At 41.1% G+C, this 20,720-nt stretch overlaps 1 protein-coding gene across 1 annotated transcript in view; it reads right to left on the bottom strand.

The window, feature by feature from the left end:
• Nucleotides 1-1,451: 1,451 nt before the first annotated feature.
• plxdc2b (plexin domain containing 2b) overlaps nt 1,452-20,720 on the bottom strand; it is a 109,485-nt gene continuing 90,216 nt past the window's right edge. The window contains exons 8-14 of the mRNA XM_026179804.2: nt 19,870-19,965; nt 19,644-19,725; nt 12,079-12,139; nt 11,808-11,961; nt 7,556-7,594; nt 2,471-2,637; nt 1,452-1,719 (exon numbers count right to left, since the gene is read on the bottom strand). Of these exons, the coding sequence (XP_026035589.1) occupies nt 1,600-1,719; nt 2,471-2,637; nt 7,556-7,594; nt 11,808-11,961; nt 12,079-12,139; nt 19,644-19,725; nt 19,870-19,965 (719 nt within the window). The 3' untranslated portion in view covers nt 1,452-1,599. The remainder of the gene's footprint in view (nt 1,720-2,470; nt 2,638-7,555; nt 7,595-11,807; nt 11,962-12,078; nt 12,140-19,643; nt 19,726-19,869; nt 19,966-20,720) is intronic.

Genomic DNA, 20,720 nt, shown 5'->3' with positions numbered 1-20,720 from the left:
GTGTAAATAAAAAGAATTCAGATGATTGGAGTTCTTATGCGTTTTCATAGAAATTAACGGATGTAATATTGCACATTTTATTACTCAGTAAAACTCCAGGATTTTGAGCTCTAGTTTGTTTAAATGAGTCTACAATCATTGGTGTAAAACATGATTTTCTCTTGAAATGAGTGAATTGTTGTGACAGCAATGACTAGAACACTATTCACATTTAAGTAAAAAAGTAGAGAAAAAAAGGCCACTCATAAAAAAATAAGAAAAGAAGATTCTCATCACTGCTATACTGCAAATGTTTGCCATGAGTTACCTGAATCTGCAAATGTTTTGGCCTTGGTATATACATTACTACGGTGACATGACAGCTATTAAATGTGGACACAGAACTGGTTACGCTTGGCAACAACTGGAAAATAAACCGACACTGTAAAAATGAATCAAATCTCCAACCAGACCAATGTGTTTTCTGGCTCACGCAAACTGTATCCAGATACTTCTAAGTAAGATCAATAAGAGCCAGCTCAAATATATGCACCCATATAGCAGGTGGATGTCCAATCACTACTGTAAACTGTCTTCTGTATTCACACACGAGAATCACTTACACTCCAGAAAATATATTCACACTCACAAGCGCCTGTCTTGTAATTTTGCATTAGTACCACATGTCGAATGAGAAACAAAAAAAAAAGAAGTGCAAACTCTACTCAGGGACGAAATGGCACGGCAGTAAAGAAATCAATCCAAAGGGAAGGATAGTGTCCATCACCCATTAAAAAAAACAACAACAAAAAACCCACCTTGCACTTCATTTTCACAAAATGAAACCAGCCCCCAAAAATCACAAACTAATTCAACACCGATGCCGAATGTTCAGAGCTTTACTCCCAGCTGTGATCGATCGAGTTCAGCTCGCGTCATATCACGCAGCCACAGCCTCTCTGTGCAGAGTGCACTGTGGAAAAGTCAATTAAGCCTGCTATGGTATTGAAAAGCAATACCGACGGTCTGTACAGATAAATGCGCCAACCCCTGTGAAAACATAGAGAAAGGAAAAGAAGGAAAAACCTGATGGATATACAAAGGCCTATAATGTGTAACCCCCATGGACAATAAAGTGGACATCTTCGTTCACACACTCTGTATTGATCCTGAAAATATATTTTGTATAATTCACCCTGCTCCCCAACCCAACCAGACACACGGCTATCAGTCAAGCTGTACAGTCCCAACATGGCAACGCGATAGCAGTCGTAAAAACTCTCAACGAATGCAGAGTCGATGACGTCTGCGCTGTTCCCTCCCTCTGCCCCCCGGCAGCTCAGCTCCTTGCTAACGGGAGCTGAACAGTGGGTATGTCTGGGGATAGTCTTCAGGGGTGTCTCACTTTCTCATGTCATCGGTTACTGTATCCAGTCTCATCTAGCGCTCAATGGGCCGATTGTACAGTCTTAACGAGTCATTGTGTACACTGAGCTCCTCCACCGATAAGTGCATCCTGGAGGTTCCAGGTGAGAAGTCCCCGTGGAGCAGGAGAGAGGAGGGCTAGCACAGGAGGGAGGCTGCGGAGGGGAGGGAGGGATGTGGATGCCCCCTCCTCCCTCAGCACTGCTCGGACTCGATGAAGCCCTCCTTCTCCTGGCCCACTGGCTCCACCTCCGCGTAGGCTGGGTGACCCGACCCCCTGCGAAACTTCATGGCAGGCCACCTGCTCGGACGTCTCTAAAGGAGAGAAGTTAAAGATTGAAGGTCAGAGGCAACAAATGTGGTCAAGGTTAAAGGTTAGAGGTTGCTGTGTAGTGCATTCACCTAAAGCCCTTTTATTTCAGTGTCTAACTTGACATCTATACAGCGTATGGTGCCCTGTACCTAAGACCCCATTGGTCGCTAGCATATTTCCATGGTTACCTGTAGTTTGCATGAAAGATGGTGACTTACTTGTCACCTAACAGTGGAGAGGCAGTAAAAATTGAAAGAGTGCAACACAAACCAGAAATGGATATTGTTTGCTTTCAAAGTAAAATCAACTTTAACTTTGAAAGAAAGTGTTTCCGGTTTGCTTACTGTTTGCAGCCATTAGGTGTCATACAAACCATGGCCATCAATGGTCATCTGCTTGGATCCGGTGCAGCACTATATACATCTTTGTGACTAATTTCACCTTTGTGAGTGCGGCTAGCCTCCAGAAACCACTCACCAACCAGTCACTGAATGCACACTAGCAAAACATATATTACACTTCACTTTCAAATGATGGCTGTCTGCATTTTTCGGATATTAGATATATTCAGCTTATTGAGAACACCCATGAATGTTAACTGGTTTGATTCTCATAACCAGAATTAAAAAACTTCTCTATAGCAAAAAAAACAATAGCACAGGAAAATATAATAAGTAATTTATGTCAAGGTGTAAGACTGACAATCAGCCCTCTGACGTCAGAAACAGAAGAACTGCTGGTGCTGCTGCTCACCTCGATAAGGAAGAGGCTGGCTGCAGAGGTCGGGTGATGGTAGATGTAGACTGTGATCAGCACGCCTGCAATCATGATAAGCATCACCAGCAAGATGCCCAGGATCAAACCAGTGTGAAGAGGATGAGTGCCTTTCACCCTGTCTACAGCACTGTCAGCTGGCATCACTGGAAAACACAACAAGAAGCCATTATGTTGGCACACACGCATTCTGTTTGCTATTTCAGATTGTTAAGCACCGCTGGTTTAATTATCACTTTGTGCCACATGCTTAAAGCAAGTGTTATATTTTCTCTGGTTTCGTTGCAGTTTTGTTGTCGACCAGCAGGGGACACTCATTATTCATCAATACGCTCCTTTCCTGCTTGTGCTGATATGTTTAAGTTCAGCTTTCGCTCCGTGTCACCATTGTGGGAAAAAGGCATTTCATTTTAAAACCTAACAAATGCACCGCTCTCATTCAGCCATGCACGTCTGATTCATTTTCAGTGACTCTAAAAGTATTTGTTGAATGGTTAAAGGACATTTCTTTCACTTGGAGAACAAATTCAAGGTTCACTGTGCAACTGGCTCTTTAGTAGTCTCTGGCACGATTGTTCTGAAGGCTTTTTAGGCATTCAAGAGCAGTTCTCGTCTCCCATAAGTGCGAGTAAGAGTTAATCCCACACCAAGGTTAGCAGTGTTTGGTCCTGATGGGAGGAGGAGGAAGGTCTATAGCTGCTGATAAAGTCCTATTATAGCCTTAAGTCGTGGCACTGCAAACCGAAGAGGCTGTAAGTAGTGACTACATAAGAGATCGGTCCTTCAGCCGGGTTTGGAAGTCAGCGCTAGTCTGTAAAGCACTTCATCAGATTTATATTTGGACCTCAAAGTCGACCCAGCAGGTGTTTTGAGAGTTCTTTTGAAGATGATCACAGTAGCCTGTAAACCTACTGGGAAATCTCAGTTTTCATCTTTGGGGTACAATTTCACAAAACACACACACAGACAAAAATACAAAAACTAAGAGAACTTCCTCTGTGATTTGTCAGAGGGAAGAATACACATAATAATGACAGAAAACAGTGTCCCAGCAGAGAACATAACCCAGCAAGGATTCTGCCTTCATGTTGTACCTCATCTCACACAGATTTATAGCAGGTTCAGGCCACGTGTACTCACAAAGCTTTTTTTTTCTCCTTCTGTGCCACCCTGGCAACATCTCCAGGGCTCCTCCCCGGCTTTAATTAGCAGCAATACCCACCACTCGGCCTGTCAGCCAAGCAGCCTCTCCCCTGGCTCTCTGCCTCATTGATTTCCGGCGTACTCGGGTTGTAATCAAATCTGTGTAATGTGTGTGGGAATTCACTGTTAATGTGTTTGTCTGTGTAGACATTATGTGCCCACCATAACTGGGAATGAAAAATAAAAACAACAAACGGATAATTTGCTGTGCTGAAACAAAACAACTGATGGCCGGCAATGCTGACAACCCAACTGTGTCCATCGTTCGTCAATCAGCTATGAAGGCAGTGAGTCGGGATTCTTGCTTGACATCCTTGCTTTTGCGTTTAATGTAGTAAACACATGATCTGAGTATGCTCTGTTTTTCTCAGAGACAAGACACTTTCCCATGCGTTTGTCCGCTGGAGCTGCACAGAACCATCTCCTGCTTCAGCTGGAAGTCCAAACGATGCGACAAGCTGTTAGTTGGGAGTGTTGGAAGGTTAGTGAGGGGCATGTGGCTAAGCCGAGATGTAGGCATAATGAGAAATCAAAAGCCTAGCAGCTAAAAACCAGCAGAATGCAAGCTGAGAGTGTCCGACCCCTGGAGGAGCACAGCGCTCTGGCACAGAGAGTTTCATCTGGACTCTTCTGAGTCTAAGCCAATAAGACAGCAGCGAAGGCCTCAAAATATCACATACACTGGGTGATAGTGATCTGGTGAAACAAGCAAAAGTTTCTGTGTGGTTTCCAGACTCATGTGCAGCCATGTGTCCAATAACAGATGTATTATGTGAAAAGTGGAGCTGGACAAGACTCTAAAGACTGTGGAAAAACTGTGGAAACATGCAAAAAAACCCCACATTTATATGTTTTACTGGCAAAAACTGTAGTCATACTTAAACACCTTAATAGTGCACGACTGACATAATCAAAGCACCTAAAGCATTGCCTTGATGCATGCTCAATCATCCAGGTAAGTAAATCCCAAAAGGTTGATTCTGTTTATCTGGACATCCAGATGCGTCAAGATTTCAATGAAACGTTTCTCCCATTGAAAACACTACGTCCAGAGGAACAAAATCAACCTTTTGGGGCACATAAAGTATTTTTTCATAACTGTTTTCAGAATCATACACATTAAAATGAATTTACTGGACCATAAACTGTTGATGATTTTAATTACCTCTATAATGCCAGACAGCTTGATCTATTCCACACTTTGAAACTGTTTGCTCAAAGTATGTATATACAGATGAAACTGTTGGCTAACCTACCAATAAACAGCTGAAGTAGCTAGCTACAACTGAGAATAAAAACTTGGAAATCATTGGCTAGCTGTTAAAATAATTATCTGGCAGTCTGGGAAACAGTTTCTATTGATCACTAATACATGGAGAGTATTATGAAGTAGTACCACTGCTAATGATAAGCTGAATATAGTACTTTTCCAGGCTCAAATGAACATCTAAAGATGAGAGGTGGTGCTGGCAGAGGAGTCTTTGAGCCTGTCTGACTGGATACTTTGCTGGGAGTATGAAATGACAGCTGGGAACCAGTGCTGTCTACAAAACAACCACAAAATATCAAGTTTGCAAAAAAAATAATTCTTAAATGTTCTTATTTTTTAATCACAAAAAGAGCTTACATTGGTGTAACTTCAGTTATAGAAATACTTCAGTTTACTGACACGTGGCTTAAAATACGTAAGTATTTTATATAATGTGAAAATATAGTATATGAATACTGTAATGGTGGGAGTACAGTTGGATAGGGACAAAGTGGTAGGTGTACAGCACATCGAATTCATTCCTCATTAGCTTTGTCCTTATGACTGCTAGGTCCTAAGCACTAATGGACGACAGAGCTCTTAGACAGCAATAAAATACATTAGAGATTTTGAGAGAGGACAAATGAGACCAGAGGAAACCAAGCCAATCTGTTCATTTTCAGCTCCACATTAGTGCCACGGTTGGCGCAGGGGAGTACAACTGTTCTCTCACTTGGCTAATGGGTTTCAGGAAGCCAACAACACAAACTGAGCAGACCTATAATTCAGCCTTTTTATAAATAGGAGTCGGGGAGAAGTAGCGCTGAGAAGCAGCTCCTGAAAAAAGGGCGTCTCACTCCTGTTGTTTCTTATCTTGGCTCTTATTGGAGCTGTAATCACCTCAGCATTTCCTGTCACCTTCAAGGTCAGACCAAACCTGGCTGTGATGTGAGTTAAACATGCTAGATCACCCAGACAAACTGACAGGAAGCAGGCTGATTAAATACAACTTCATAAACACCCACTCGTTACAATAGCAATACAATTAATACAGAGGAAAAGCCAATATAATTTCTCGCTTTTTATGTTTCAGTCCTTTCCTCACAATTTAGCTTCACCTTGAATAACACCATTGCCAGGTATGCGACGATAAAGGGTAGATGCATGAAAAATATGCAAAGAGATATCATCGCAGCACCAGGCGCCAGCACAAGAGTGCTCAAGTGATGGGAAACATGCAGCGTTTGTGTAATGAAAGTGTGATAGAAGCCGTGGATTTCCATTTTCTTTCGAGCAGGAAATGAAACATTTGAGAGGCTATCTCCGAAAACTGATGGAGTTCAAAGTCATTTCAGGAGTTTGGATGGTTTTGAATCCCCGAAAGTCTAATTGGAATGTTTTGAGTTTGCTTGTACGACTATAAATGTTCATGGTTTATGTACATTTTATGCTGAAAGGGCATTGTTCTCATGTTTTTATCTCATATCATTAGAACATTTTACACAGGATCAGAAAATTCTGCTTTAGCAGTCAGTAGACATCACTGTTTACAAAAAGCAGCTAGACTTATAATACTGTGGCTCTAAGACAATAATGATGGTGAATTAACTTTAACATCATAACTCCTCACTTGATAAAACAGCAGCTGGAAGTTATGAATAATCCTATTTCTTAGTATTTATGAGACAATATTAGCAAATGAATAGCCAAACAGGAAATCACATGAGTCACTTGTGCTGTTGCACTGATGCATGTAGGTGGCAGCAGTGAACAACAGCTGCGACTGTAAAATTAATGAATATCAACTCGCTATTGCATAAAAGTCCAAGTCATCATAAGTCCACCACCATGCTTGACAGTTGGTTTGAGGTGTTAATGCTGATGGGTGTGTCTTGCTAAACATGGTGCTGTGTTTTATGGTCAGACATCTCAACTTTGGTCCAAAAGACATTGTTAAACAAGTCTTGTGATTTGCAAACTTAAGCTTTGCTGCCATGTTCGTTTTAGAGAGACGAGGCTTTCTCCTGGCAACCCTTCCAAATAAGCAACACTTGTTTTATTCCTAATTGTACAGTCATGAACTTAAACCCTGTAGTCTGAGGCTTTGGGTTTTGGTTTTGGCACTGTGTTACCACACACCTGAATGCTCCACACCAGCAAACTGACGAAGCAATACATTTTCACACATTTCTCCTGCATTTTGGCCTAAATTTTGTTAAATAAATAATGACAGTGTGATGTTTTGAATCTCCCCTTAAAATTAATAGTGGCTCAACTTTCTTTTTCATATGATGCTAACTAAATCCAACCGGGCCAAAGGGCTTACTGCCTCTATTCTATTTTGTTTTTACTCGCATTGGTCCAGACACCATAATTGATCGCTGGGACCCACAGAGGACAATAAAGCATTACAGTGAGCTGCTGGATAAAGTTTATCAACTGACTGAGCCACATGTCCCCCAAAAGATAAAAAAGCAATCAGGGACAGATGCCTCAGCGGTAAAGTCAAACCAGGAGACAGAGAAACAAACAATAATAAAAACAACAGGAAGCAGCAGCGGCTTAACCTCAACAGTTATTGGATGGCACAGAAGGGAAAGTCGGGGACCTACCCTGGTTGTCTCTGAGATGCAGAGCGATCTTGGTGTCATCTGTGAGGAGACAAAAACAGAAAGAACCACGAGCATCAGACACAATGATCAATATTTCTCTTTGTTGTTTGTTTCTGACAACATAAACAACTCGCTGATGGTCCCAAATGAGCCGAAGCTTCTTTCACTATATTTAACATCCTATTAAAAATGAAAGCTGTGAATATAATGGCTTAGCATTCCCAATTCGGCACATAAAAGCAGTCTGGGGTTAACTATACATGTGAAATATGGAAATGTAGCATGACCCAGTTCTCCTCGAAGGGTAGCAGCCATTTACACACACCATAGGATTCGCATTATGCAAATTTGACCCACACATCACACAGATGCATTTCACCGGATGATTTAATTCGAAAGGATTTCAGTTTTTAAAAAGAGCAAAGCAAGTGCATTTTAGCGACTGAAATGAATCATTAAAAGATATTGTTCTCTAAGTGGCTGCACGTCGCGCAGCAGAGTTAGGGTTGTGAATTTGATATTACTGTTTCTGTACGAGGAAGCCAACAAAGCAATTACATGCTCTTCTTTCACAGAAATGTCTATATAGGTGAAGGCGTACAGAGTATAAATGACCCGGAAGCACTTAAAATTTAAAAAGCATTGTTTTTTGTAATCTATTCTCATGTATACATGCTGCACATGTGCCCAGAGAATATTACAATCTTTTAATTAGTCCTAATTTCCCCATGTTCTTACTCCACAGTTTATTTTGGTAGCTAGATTTTAGTTTTACTTCCTGTATTTGTCCTTTTGTTTTCGCTGCCCGGATTACTTTCCCCTGTGTTGGAAGTCATTTTGATAAAACATTAAAGTCTATGGAAAAAAGGAGAAAGCTAGCAGACACATCTTTTTATAGAATAGGGGACAAACTGATTTAATGTTAAATAAGTATGAGGTGTTTAGGGCTTAAAAAGGTGGAGAAAAACATCAACAAATAACCTGACCTGGTAAGACATAAGACCTTTTTTTCATTGCTTTAATTCTACCGGAGGTTGTACATGCAGTGGAAGGTGGGAAATAAACTGCTTTTACAACTATCCCCAGTGCCGTGTAGCTATCATGGCTTAAAATACATATTACTGCAAAAATTCCATTCACTTTATAAGTGACTAGTTCCTCAGAGGGAGGCATATTAAGTACAGCTGAACGTGAGCAGAGTGAAAGACGAGACGTTTCCATCTCTTACACCCAAACAAGCCTCCACCCACGCAGACACATTCATCCTCTCCAGTCTGTTTTTTACCTCCTTCGCTCTTATGTCAACCTGCAGCTTTTGCATGAGCCACCAAGCCTGTAATCTAAGCTGACCTTTGACCCCTGCAGCTGACAAGTGAGGGGATAGCTGGCGAAACTGATCCACTGTCAGACCGTGGGTGATAACAAATGTAAACACCGCAGCACGACCTCCTGAACTCACAGATACTAACACATACGCACGCCGTGCATTTTACTCCTCATGCTGTCTGCGAGGCCTCTCACCACGCCCCGGTTTGATCTGTGGGACAACTCGTTGTGTTTTGCCTCACAGCGAGGCGTTTTTCCCATTCCCTTCGTGAACTCACCGCATCTATCCTCATCACAGCAGCGCGTCGAGCACCCCGACCGCGATGGCCCAGACATTTAAACTCAGCCCCCACGAGATGATTAATGGGTGTGCGATGGAAAAGGTCGGCCACTGCCGGAGTTAGCCATGAAAGAAATGCTTCTTTTTTGGGGGGAAATACAAAATAAAAAGATAACCCAGACTTTAATGTAGAAAGTTCAATAAAAAAATTAAAAATGGAGGACAAATGAGATCGAGACGTAGAGCACAGAAACACTGCAGACATGCACTGGAAAGTCTTTTTAGTCTAACTACACTTTTGGGGACCATTTTTAAGATTTAGTTGTTAGAAAATAAAAATTTTAAACTCAGTTAAAGCTCGTCCAGAAGCACAAAATAAAAGAGATGAACAGAACGAGAACAGCACAGACAAAAACAAATGGACAAGAATTTGCTGCAGGAAGCTGGAGACTTTCAAGACACTTTGAGGGTTTCACTGTAAAGGAGTAATAACCCACAAGAACATGATTAGCTTTAATCTTAGACTTTAAAGTCAGAACATCTGAGGTCAAACAAAGCCCTGACCTCGCACGAGCCAATAGAAGAGACTGGGAAAGATTGTTTTGCTGTGTTTACTGAGCCACACCATTAACTAAAAAACTTCCAGAGAGCCCTAATTACACCTTTTTTCCATCGAGTCCCCTCAGGCGAGGCAGATCACTTAAACTCCGTCCTGTTCAAGTCATATTCCTATGTGTTTACTTTCTAAAAGCTATGGAAAAATAACACAAATGAACAAAGACACTCTAGTTTATCATGAGTCTATGAGCGACACACCATCCTGATGACTTAAATTCCTCCAAATAGCCACAAAAATGCGTTTTGCACAACACAGAGTAGTGTTTACTAAAACCTACAATTCCCAGCTATTTCAGGAAATTACTGAGCCACTTGAACAAGTAAACATCAAATTTTTGGCCTGGTCTTTTAAGTACAGACAAATGGGGTTGAGTACTGGCATGTTGTTAGTTATTACTCCAACACGTTTATAATTTTTTTACCCACATTAATTAATTAATGAGTACAAGGTACGATTTTTAATTGAATAAAGATAGAGCTCCAAAAAATATCACATGGAAGCAAGACAACTGAAAAAACCACCACACAATGTACCAGCTGTGTGATTTTAGTGTTGATTAGAAATGAGACCTCGCGTCTCAATGAGATTTACCTGTATGAAAAATATAATAAAATAAACAGTGTTTTTATACGGTGACATACATAGAGACAAGGGTAGGTGGGCCTTTCCTATCATTTTGATTCACTTACGATTCACATCTGGAGCTGATTAAGATAAACTGGCTGTTTACTGAAATAAAACGTTTAAAGGTAATATACAAAGGGAAACGAACCGAAAATTGGCACGATAAATTCAACCGACTCCTCGTAACCCTGGCATCTCTGGAGGCGAAGAAATGGGAGTAAACAAACTCCAGAGGACACCTTGGCCGTTTTCCTATCATCAGCAAAAGACTGCTGTCTGCTGCCTCCACAGAGATTTGCATTAAATAACTCGGAGATTATGCGGTCTGGATTCATCTCCCTGCACTGAATCATGTGCTCAATACTTTGCGGTGCAATATTAAAGGAACGTGACTTTCTCGACCTTTGCACAAGTTGAGGAAATGTGTGTGATGCAACGATCCATAGCGACCGTTTGTTCATACCGTCTTCACGAAAGGAGGCGCAACACACCTGTGTTTTGATCAAAGGTGTGCGCTACGAAGCAACGCTAACGGGTTAGTGATCTTTAAGTCAGAGTTTTAGTATCGCGAAGGCGGCTCTCTTTTTAACCTGGTTAAATCACCATGGTAACCTGATCTGGAACTGGTTATCTTCTGGTATGTTCGGAAAAGTTCTGGTAGCCAAAATGTCCTCTATGTATAAAAGACATTTTTGGTTAATTCAGAGAAAATGCTCTATATTGTTTGTATTGAATTTCTCTTGTGTCACACCAGTCCTCTGCATGTCCTCCTTTACGACATCCATGAATCTTCTCTGTGGTCTTCCTCTTCCTCACACCTGGCAGCTCTATCTTTAACGTCCTTTGTCCAGTATATCCACTATCTCTCCTCCGCACACGTCCAAAACACCTCAGCCTGAGCTGTCCCTCTGATATACTCATGTTAAGGCTTCAAAAAGGAAAATTAGTCTTTAGAGTCAAACAGCAAAACGCCTCATAAATAACCTGAAAAATGACTGAAAAGAACAACAGAGGGATGAGAATATTTTTAAGTGTCAACAGATCTGTCACATTCTTAGGCATGAAAGACCGAGACTGAGCTAGCAATGTGAGACGATCCCAGGTCTGTGTGGGTGCTTCCATTTTCGACCGGTGGGATTTGTCCTAATTCGATCTGCTTCTTTAAAAGTTGGTACAAGCACAGCGCTCCGCTGCTTGTCATCTGGAACATTTGTTTTTGTTTAAGTAGAGAGCTGCAGCACATATTCATGTGTCTTGTGCATGTTGCAAAACAGGAAACGCATCAATAACAATAAAGAGCAGCTCCAGAGCATGCACTTCATTTAACATCTCGCCAGAATGGAGCATCGATCACAGCACAATATGCTCTGTGGCCGCGATCCAACGTTTTACTTCTACTTCACCTTCAGTGGGGACGCTGGTGGGGGGGTGGGAGGTGGAGGGTGTTTCCCTGCCCGCAGTGGCCTCCTTCCCTTTGGGTGTTGTTTTGGCAGCAACCGTGGTGGTGAAAGGGTAAAGGTACGTAGTGTCTGCGATGTCACACATCTTGTCCTTGGTCTAAAAGATGAGACATTTTGTTATGTTTCTGATACAGATTTAGATGTTTCACCATCCTGAACTGTCGAAATCACTATCAGGTATGATGATGTAAAGGCTGCTTATTGTGACACTCACCTCATCTGGGCAGCTACTGTCCATCCAGTCCTGGTGATGGCGGTCAAAGCCAGTGGAACATCTGAGAGCAGAGGAAACAGCACATATGTCAGTCTAATAAAGGTGGAAGTGGAGTGGGATTATAGTGTATGTATATAGTGTAACCAAAGTTGAGGATTTTCAGAACACACTAACATACACCGTTTTTTAAACAAAACATAAAGCAGGAAAGATTTAGAGTCATAGTCAGGATTTAGTTAATCCAGCAGAGGGGCTCCATCCTAACTGTTTATAATAACTAACAGTGTTTGGAGCACAACTGCTGTAGGGTACCCATCACAGCCAAGCAGGATACATTACTCTTAAAACCAGAAGTCAAGAGCTTCGATGTTGCCTGCAAGCCTGCTTTAAATCAAAACCCAGAGTATATATGGCCAAGCATTAGTTGGTCTGCACACCGGTGGTCAGAGCTGTCTGATAATTCCAACAAAGTTGCAAGGACAGAATTAAAAGAGATTATACAGTATGTTGTGCTATGTATGAACAAAACTTTTTTTTGTCATATCCAATTTCGCAGAGTAATTTCTAGCTACAAATGAAAAAACAAAAAAATATTTTTTTTTTGAATGGTGATGTCGAGCGTTAGCACGGTTAGCTTGTTAACGTGTTATCGCCGTGCAGCCCCACGCACGGGGCGATCCGTGTTAACTCGCTAACGGGGATTTGCAGCGTTAATGCGGTTATGGCGTTAACGTCATTTTACAGAGATTAACGCCGACGGCACTAATTCATTGCTTTCTATGTCCAGTCTCCCCAACTGTGTCCCTGGTTTGTTATGTCTCCATGTCTGTTTAACCCCAGTCTCACTTTCAAGTTCACTTGTCTTAGTCTGAGTCTCAGTGTGTGTTACTTCCTGTTTTATTTTGACAGTCTCTTGTCTTGTGTGTGTGATGTTCAGTTTTGCTTCCCCTGTCTCGACAGTCAGATTCTGTTCAGCTGTGTTCCACAAATGTATCCGATCTACTCCTGTGTATATATTATCTGCGTGAGCCTGTCCTTGTTTTTTAGTTACAGACGTGTGTTAAGTTTGTTTTGTTGCAAGGCCTCACCAATAAAGCTGTTCTGAGTTTTATGCCTTGTTTGGAAAACATGGAAATGGAAAACAAAGTGGAAAAGGAAAAAGGAAGACTAAAATGAAACAAAAGTTCTCACTGTAATCAAACTCAGGATGCTGCTATCCCAAACAGGCCAACAGTCTATCCCCAAATTTCACATTTCAAGCCTAAAAAGATTCTTTGTGGCTCTTGTCAGGCTTTCTAAAAAGCGCTGCATAATTATTTTCCAAGCTGAGCCATATTCCTCATGGTTGTAAGTACAACGAAGCTGAGTGCTCCCTCTAAACATTCATAGTGTAATTTAAGCTAAGCTCAATAATACTTTCAGGTTTGTCGACTTTGAAGCAAGCTGGGAAGAAAATATCTACACCTCCCACTCCCTGCCACCCTCTGAGCTTTGGATTCAAGGAGCTTAAAGGGGAAAGTGCGAAGGTCTGTGAGTGGGAAGTTCAAGGGGTCATGAGGCCTTGGGATAAGGGTCCTGCTGAGTCAACTATGCGTAACCATACAATTTGAAAAGACAGACAGCAATCGAGGCAACAGCTACTAATCTTGCCTGCTGTAAAGGATAAAAATTATAACTCGCTTGCTGGTGAGCTCGCCATCATCCTGTCTGTCTACGCTCTCAAAGGATTTTCTGTGTGGAAGAAAAAGTTAGCATGCAAAGCAGGAAACCCACTCGCTCTGACATGCACACGGATAAAAACAACCTACGACCAGCTCGCAAGGCAGAAACACGGCAGTTCAAAGCACGATAGCAGTGGTATCTCTGCTTTGTGCTGCAGGGACACTATGAGCCCAAAAGGATCTCATGCATCCCCAGCAGGCCCCATTTCTCCAGAGAACATATTGTTATGGTAATGACTTTATCAGAAGAAGTCCATTCTCATCTTTCTACCTCTCTAATCATCCCATTTCTTTTACCCCCATCCCAAAAAAAAAAAATCACTCCATCTGTTCAATCAGGCGAGACAGATTCCTCTGCTTAATCCCCCATTTCCCCCCGGCTGCTTTTCCCCCCTGAGAGGGCAGCGGAGCAGCCAGAATGAGGCGCGATATTACTGAGCAGGTCTGGTCTAACCTGTCTCTAAAAGGAGCTCGTGGCTTTGTTTCTTCTCAATGGCATCCATTTCAGCCGGTTGCCATCTAAGACAGCGAGCCCACAGCGCTTTAATTAGAAATGGGCTGAGGTGCTTCATTTAAATATAAATAAACCCATGAGGTGAATATTTCTGCTCAGGTTTTCAACAATCACAGCAGGATGGCTGGATCGTGATATTAGGTTTCATTCTGACTCATTCTTAGAGGGAGTCATTCCTTGCATGACAGAAATGATTATAAAACTGTTTTAACCCTTTAAATTTTCATATAATCAAATCATTTTGATGCATCTTTTTCAGAACATGTCTGTCAGGATAATTCTCTCTCTCTCGCTGATTATCCCACTGTGGAAGGTCCTAGAAGAAAACTACAAGCTCTCTGCCAACAGCTTGTAGTTTTCTCTCAGCATAGGCTGTTTACCCCTGAGAGCAGTATTACTTTAACATTATAAAGGGAACATTAGATGATGGTGACAGTTCATTCTGCTCTCAGTGATTTACTTTTAGAGAGAAATGTATTTATAGGAAGTTTATCACTTTCCTACTTTGCTAGTACCAGGACCCCCTTTTACCTTCAGAACTGCCTTTATTCTTCATATTCAACAAGGTCCAAAAGCATGATTTTAAAACAGTTTTAACTCTTGGACCAGTCTCGCTGGACCATATTGTCATGATAGCATCACACAGCTGCTGCAGATTTGTTGGCTGAACACATGCATGATGTGAATCTTCCATTTTACCACATCCCAAGGGTGCTCTGTTGGATTGAGATCTGGTGACTGTGGAGGCCATTTGAGTACAGAGAACTCAAGAAACCCGTATGAGATAATTGTGCTTGATGCTGACATCATGAGATGGGTACACTGTGGTCATAAAGGGATGGACATGGACAACAATACTAAGTGTGGGATTTAAAAAAGTTCAGTTGGTGCTAAGGGTCCCAAAGTGTAAATCCTTCTTGTCAACTTGATTGTGTCAATATTTGACCCGACCATTTGAATGCTGCAGCAGATATCAAGACTCATCAAATCAGATGTTTTTCTAATCTTCTATCATCCAATCTTGGTGAGCCTGTAAAAACTGTAACCTCAGCTTCCAGTTCTTAGCTGACAGGAGTGGAACCCAGGGTGGCGGCCCACCTTGGTTGCTGTTGCCTTCCTGTCAGCTCAAAGCAGTGGATGCTATCCTCTGGCGTCTACATACCTACATGCAGTGAGTTCCTGCCATGTGATTGGCTGATTAGATATTTGGGTTAATGAGCAGCTGAACAGGTGCAAATAAAAACGTGTGTGCTACTCTTAGATTAATGAAAACACACCTGTAGTTTATTACTTTTTGGTTTTGCTTCATTAGTAAACTTTGCTTAGAATTTACTTTTAAGTAAAGCAGGACTTTTGAGATCTAAAATCTCAGACTGGTGAGCCTGTGTGCCGTTTCACATAAAAACTATAGAGGAACAATTTGGTGTGAGGCTACCACAAATTAAAATTCAACATTCGTCTCCTTAACACCCATTTGTGATGCACACCAGCTGTGTTTTTTTAGGTAAACAAATCCCTGCACCTCTAAGCACATCAGCATTCAGAGGCTCTGGCACGTACGGCCCACTGTGAGTCCACGGCAATGTCTGTCATGCTTTATTAACCCGCTTTAGTCCACATCAGCCACAGCAAACTGATTCACCTTGTAACTTAGCATGAAAGAGGCGCCAGGCTCTCACCTTCACAGCACTCCACGGTGCGATCAGTCTGTTAGGGACGTTCCCTTTAAATTTCAGCTTCTTTCATTAACCCCCAGAGCCAGCGAGGCTGCCATAGTTTTTAATTAGTGCGTGTTTAAAGCATGTTTGCCTTTTTCAAAGGAAATGGCTGAAGGATACAAAGGGCAGAGTGATGCTGAACAGTTACACATTAACACAGTAGGAAAGCTAATTAAAATGCTGCTTAATGAGATCCCTGCTACAGGCGTACAGTATCTCTCCACCGCATCCATAAACTGCTGAACAGAAAAGCACTTTTTCATATCATTGAACTGTAAATTAGATTGTCAAAGGGGAGGGCATTCAAAATGCAAAACAGAGGGGAAGTCAACTCCCAATACCCCTTCGAAGTCCAAAATAACAATTCCCAGCGGACAGAGCAGAAGAGCTACACATTTCATTAAGTACTCCAAATAAATAATTAGTCCAAAGGAAAAGATTGGCAGATGAACGCTCACTAATCAAGGAGTTTAAAATGCAGCGCCGCAGGAAAAGAAGCGATTGTAGCTCGAAAGGTCAAACGGCAAACCCCCCGAAACACTGACGACAATCTCCGAAAATATTTTCAACAAAATAAAAGTGCAGAAAAGCAGACACCCATTGACAGTCAGGTCCAAGCTTCCTTAACTTACAGGGAAGATAAACTCCTCCACCATCTATCCTCGGTGTCTGTTTAGCTCAGACTTTTCTATTTGATAAAATAAAACCCACCACAGCTCACATTTCAGCTGTCGGGAAATTCTGGGGAGGAACGCCAACACTTCTTTAGCAGCTCAAATATTTACTTTTGTTTGAAATGATAAAAAGTAGAGCAAAGGTTGGCAGAACAGGTGTGAACTGAATGAATGTCGGAGTGAGTCGCTTTCTCTTCCAAAGACTACAACCACTGCTGCGTAGCATAAATGTGAAGCTGCCTGATTAAATTAAAACCTAACACACAAGTTTTTCAGAATAATCACATTATATTACTATATGTAAATCTGTGATCCAAATATATATGTTTGGATAAAATTTTACCAACAAGTCCCTCTAGACCCACTTGAAGTGTACACGTGGGGGATTCTGCAGTAGTCAGTGGATATGTGGAACAATAAATGCACATTTAAGTGGAAAATTAACAGTTCATTAACTGTAATGGATAAACAGACCTCTAAAAGTATTGTATAAATTAAAAATATTAAAAGAGAAAAGGTCAAAGAAAGCTGGAAAAGAAGGGCTGAAATAAAAAGTACAATTAGACTCACGGCTATATTTGATAATAGTGCCAATAAATTAAATAACTTCCATCGTCTGTCCTTCCATCCATTTCTTGCTTTTCACTAAGGCTTCAGTCCTGGGGGGCAGCACTTTAAGCAGACACCCAGACTTCCCTCTCCCTGGCCCTGGATGGATGTCTACAAGACTGTGAATCTCTGTCTGTGTTTCTATTGTAATGGCCATAGTGACTTACCTAAAGCTAAAGAAAATTACAAAAATAATTAGAAAATACAAAAATATAATAAAATATAATAATGCTGCCTGACAAAACCCTCCCAGCGATTTGTGTGTCCTGATGGTCTAGAACCAGAGAGCTTTTGCAAATTTGTTGAGACAGCGAGCTAAAAAGTTGGGAACTGTTCTTTGACAGCACAGATGATTGGGATTCACTATCTTGACCAAGGATTTTTGGCAAGCAGACTGAAGCAGCTGGGAATCTAACATTCAATCTTCCAATTACTAGTTGACCTGATCTGATATAACTGAATGTAAGGCAAGGCAAGGCAAGGCAAGTTTATTTGTATAGCACAATTCAACAACAAGGTGATTCAAAGTGCTTTACAGAGACATTAGAAACAAGAACAAATAAAAAGCATGATTTAAAATTGATTAAAACAAGCAAATAAACTAACTAACTAATTAACAAACAAACAACAAACAACAGTATATAAAATCAAAACAGATAAAATCAGAACAGTAGATAAAATCAGTAGTTAAATGTAAGTTTTGAAATGTAAGCTTAAAGTGTGGATTTGGTGCTTTATTCAAATGCAGCTGAGAACAGGTGAGTCTTCAACCTGGATTTAAATAAACTGAGTGTTTCAGCTGATCTGAGGCTTTCTGGGAGTTTGTTCCAGATATAAGGAGCATAAAAGCTGAATGCAGCTTCTCCGTGTCTGGTTCTGACTCTGGGAACTGATAAAAGACCGATAAACCAATAAAGTAACTTTCACTTGATCAGATTTCATTACATTTAATGTTCTACACTGTGCTTACATAATACAATTAAACAGAAATTTTACATGTAATCAAATGAGTTAAACTCAGCAATTTAATGTATGGAACTGTGGTCCACCCAAAAAAGTCAGATTAAAACTTTCTTCAGCACGTTCATGATAAAAGGTGTTGAACAACAGACAGTGTTGTATATACAGTGTACACCTCCATTTTTAGCTTTTACGTACCAGTTTCAATTGTAGTAAAATGCCTTTTTGTGAGTATAAGGGATGTCACTTTGGATTTCAGGCATGAAGTGAGGAGCAGAAGACAATTTAAAGTGGCTACCTGACAGCACTCGCCTTCAACAAACACAACCAGCTGCTTCTTATACTGGCATGTGGGGTTCTGCTCCGCTTTAAATATGCTTCTAATGTCTAGTTATTGTTTGGACATGGGCATCATTCCTAACTGACCAATCATCATGATCATAGTGTTTGTTTGTTCACCATCTCCTCCTAGACAAATGGGCCATTCTTGAGGAAACTTTGTATAAACCTTGCCTATGGCACTGTGAGTGCCAAAAATTACACAGCAGGCACAAATATTTTATACAACTTCTACATATTTATTAGTATTAGTATTTAGTATTGGGGTTTTCTCTGTTTTCTGTGTATCATTGTAGGGTTACAATGCAAATCCAACTGTTGTGATTTGGCGCTATATAAATAAAATTATATTGAAAATTGAATTGTATTTTAGGGCTAGGCTGCTTTATGATAAATGACGATGTAAAAATAAATAAAGGATATAATAAATGGAGAAAAAAAATTACAAATACAATGAAAACTCCTCAAAAGCAAGTCTTAAAAGATGAATGGGTCTGCTGCTTTTTAAAGGCATCCAGAGTGTCCACAGGTTTTTAGTTTAACAGGAGACAGCTTCAGTTTAGGAGCCAACAAAGGCACAGCTAAGGGCACATCCTGCCTTTAGTTTGAGTCTGGAGGGAGGGACAATCTCATAAATTTGCAGTGCATTTTTAATGCCCCCATGTGCTCGACCATGTGGAGCCCTAAAAATTATCCCGTGTAGCTTAAAACTGCTGAAGCCAACATAAAGAGAAGAAGAGTGGTGATATCACGAGACCCCTTTGAAGGCCTAGTCAAAAGATTAGCTGCTGCATTCTCTCTTATTTACACAGGCAAAAAGTATGTGCACTTTGCCTATGTGCTAGGCAAGTTTTAATGGTTCAGTTCAATTCAATTTAGTGCTAATTCACAAACAAAATTCGCCTCGAGGTGCTTTATATTGTAAGGTAAAGATGCTACAATAATTGCCTGTGAAAACATACTAGGTGGAAATGTGAAAAGGACAATAAAAGATGTCTTTTGTAAGAGTAAAAATGTTCTTATATCCAACCTGTTGAGCCGATGGCACCAGCTACAGTTGAAGCTGATCTGTGAGGAGATGCAGGAGCTACAGCTGGTGAACTGCAAGCAGGCTGCAGTGGAGAAAGGTTAAAAAAGAGGAAACAGTTTATGCAGTCAATAGCCAATTAGACACATGGCCAAGGAAAAGGTCTACAGCCTATACAAAAATAAAGAATTTGCCCAAACCAAAAACTGTTACTATTAATTCTGCTTACTGGGTAAAGGCATCATTTCCACAGCTGTAGAGTTGGTGATCTTTGTCTTAGTCAGCTCCACACGGTGGTACTCATAGATCGTCCTCCGCCTCACATCTAGATTTTGAAGGAAAAAAAAAAAAAGAGGGACTGAGTGAGAAAGCAGCAAAGCCACCATCGCAAATCCTCCAAACCCCGAGATAAAAACTGGGACAAGTTATCCCTATAGAAAGAGGAAAGAGAGTGGGAGGCAGAATCGGGTCATATGGGATGCTACCACAGCACTTTATTTCTCCCCTCTCGTTGTGCCCAAAGTGTCAGACCACGACTTGGCAATGGACGGTAGCAATTTCCCCCGGGAGCTGATATCAATCAGACCCTGTTGAAAGGCTGCCTTCCCAGTCATCTGTAACAGCGAGCCATCAGCCAGGGCATGATGGAGCAATTGATTAGATACATCATTGACTCTCATTGCATTCTGGCCCCTATAACAACTCATATCGGCTGGAGTACAATGGGCTGTCTGGGCCATGCGTCTTTGCTACCATAAGTGGAAAAAAGACCAGAGCAGTAGCTTGACAAATATAATGATTGTGCCTTCCTGCTGTTAATGCATGGATTATTTCAAACTCTAATTAGATTTTTATATGACTTTTCTGTGCAGGCGCCCCAGGAATAAAGCAGTAAATCTGTACTGGATCGCACTGAGGTGCACTGCAGTGCGTACAGAGACAATGCACAATGCATGACATTCTTTATCGCACTTGTATTTGCTTGGGCGATGAGCTACAAAATGAAATTCAATACATAAAACTGTGGCTGTGGAATATATATAGCAAGTAAATCCCTTAAAATCTAATATATTTCCAACT

This window comes from Astatotilapia calliptera, chromosome 9 (assembly GCF_964374335.1).
Source record: "Astatotilapia calliptera chromosome 9, fAstCal68.1, whole genome shotgun sequence".
Taxonomy (NCBI): domain Eukaryota; kingdom Metazoa; phylum Chordata; class Actinopteri; order Cichliformes; family Cichlidae; genus Astatotilapia; species Astatotilapia calliptera.
Note: the sequence above shows the minus strand (reverse complement) of the source record. Positions and strands in the feature narration are given on the sequence as shown.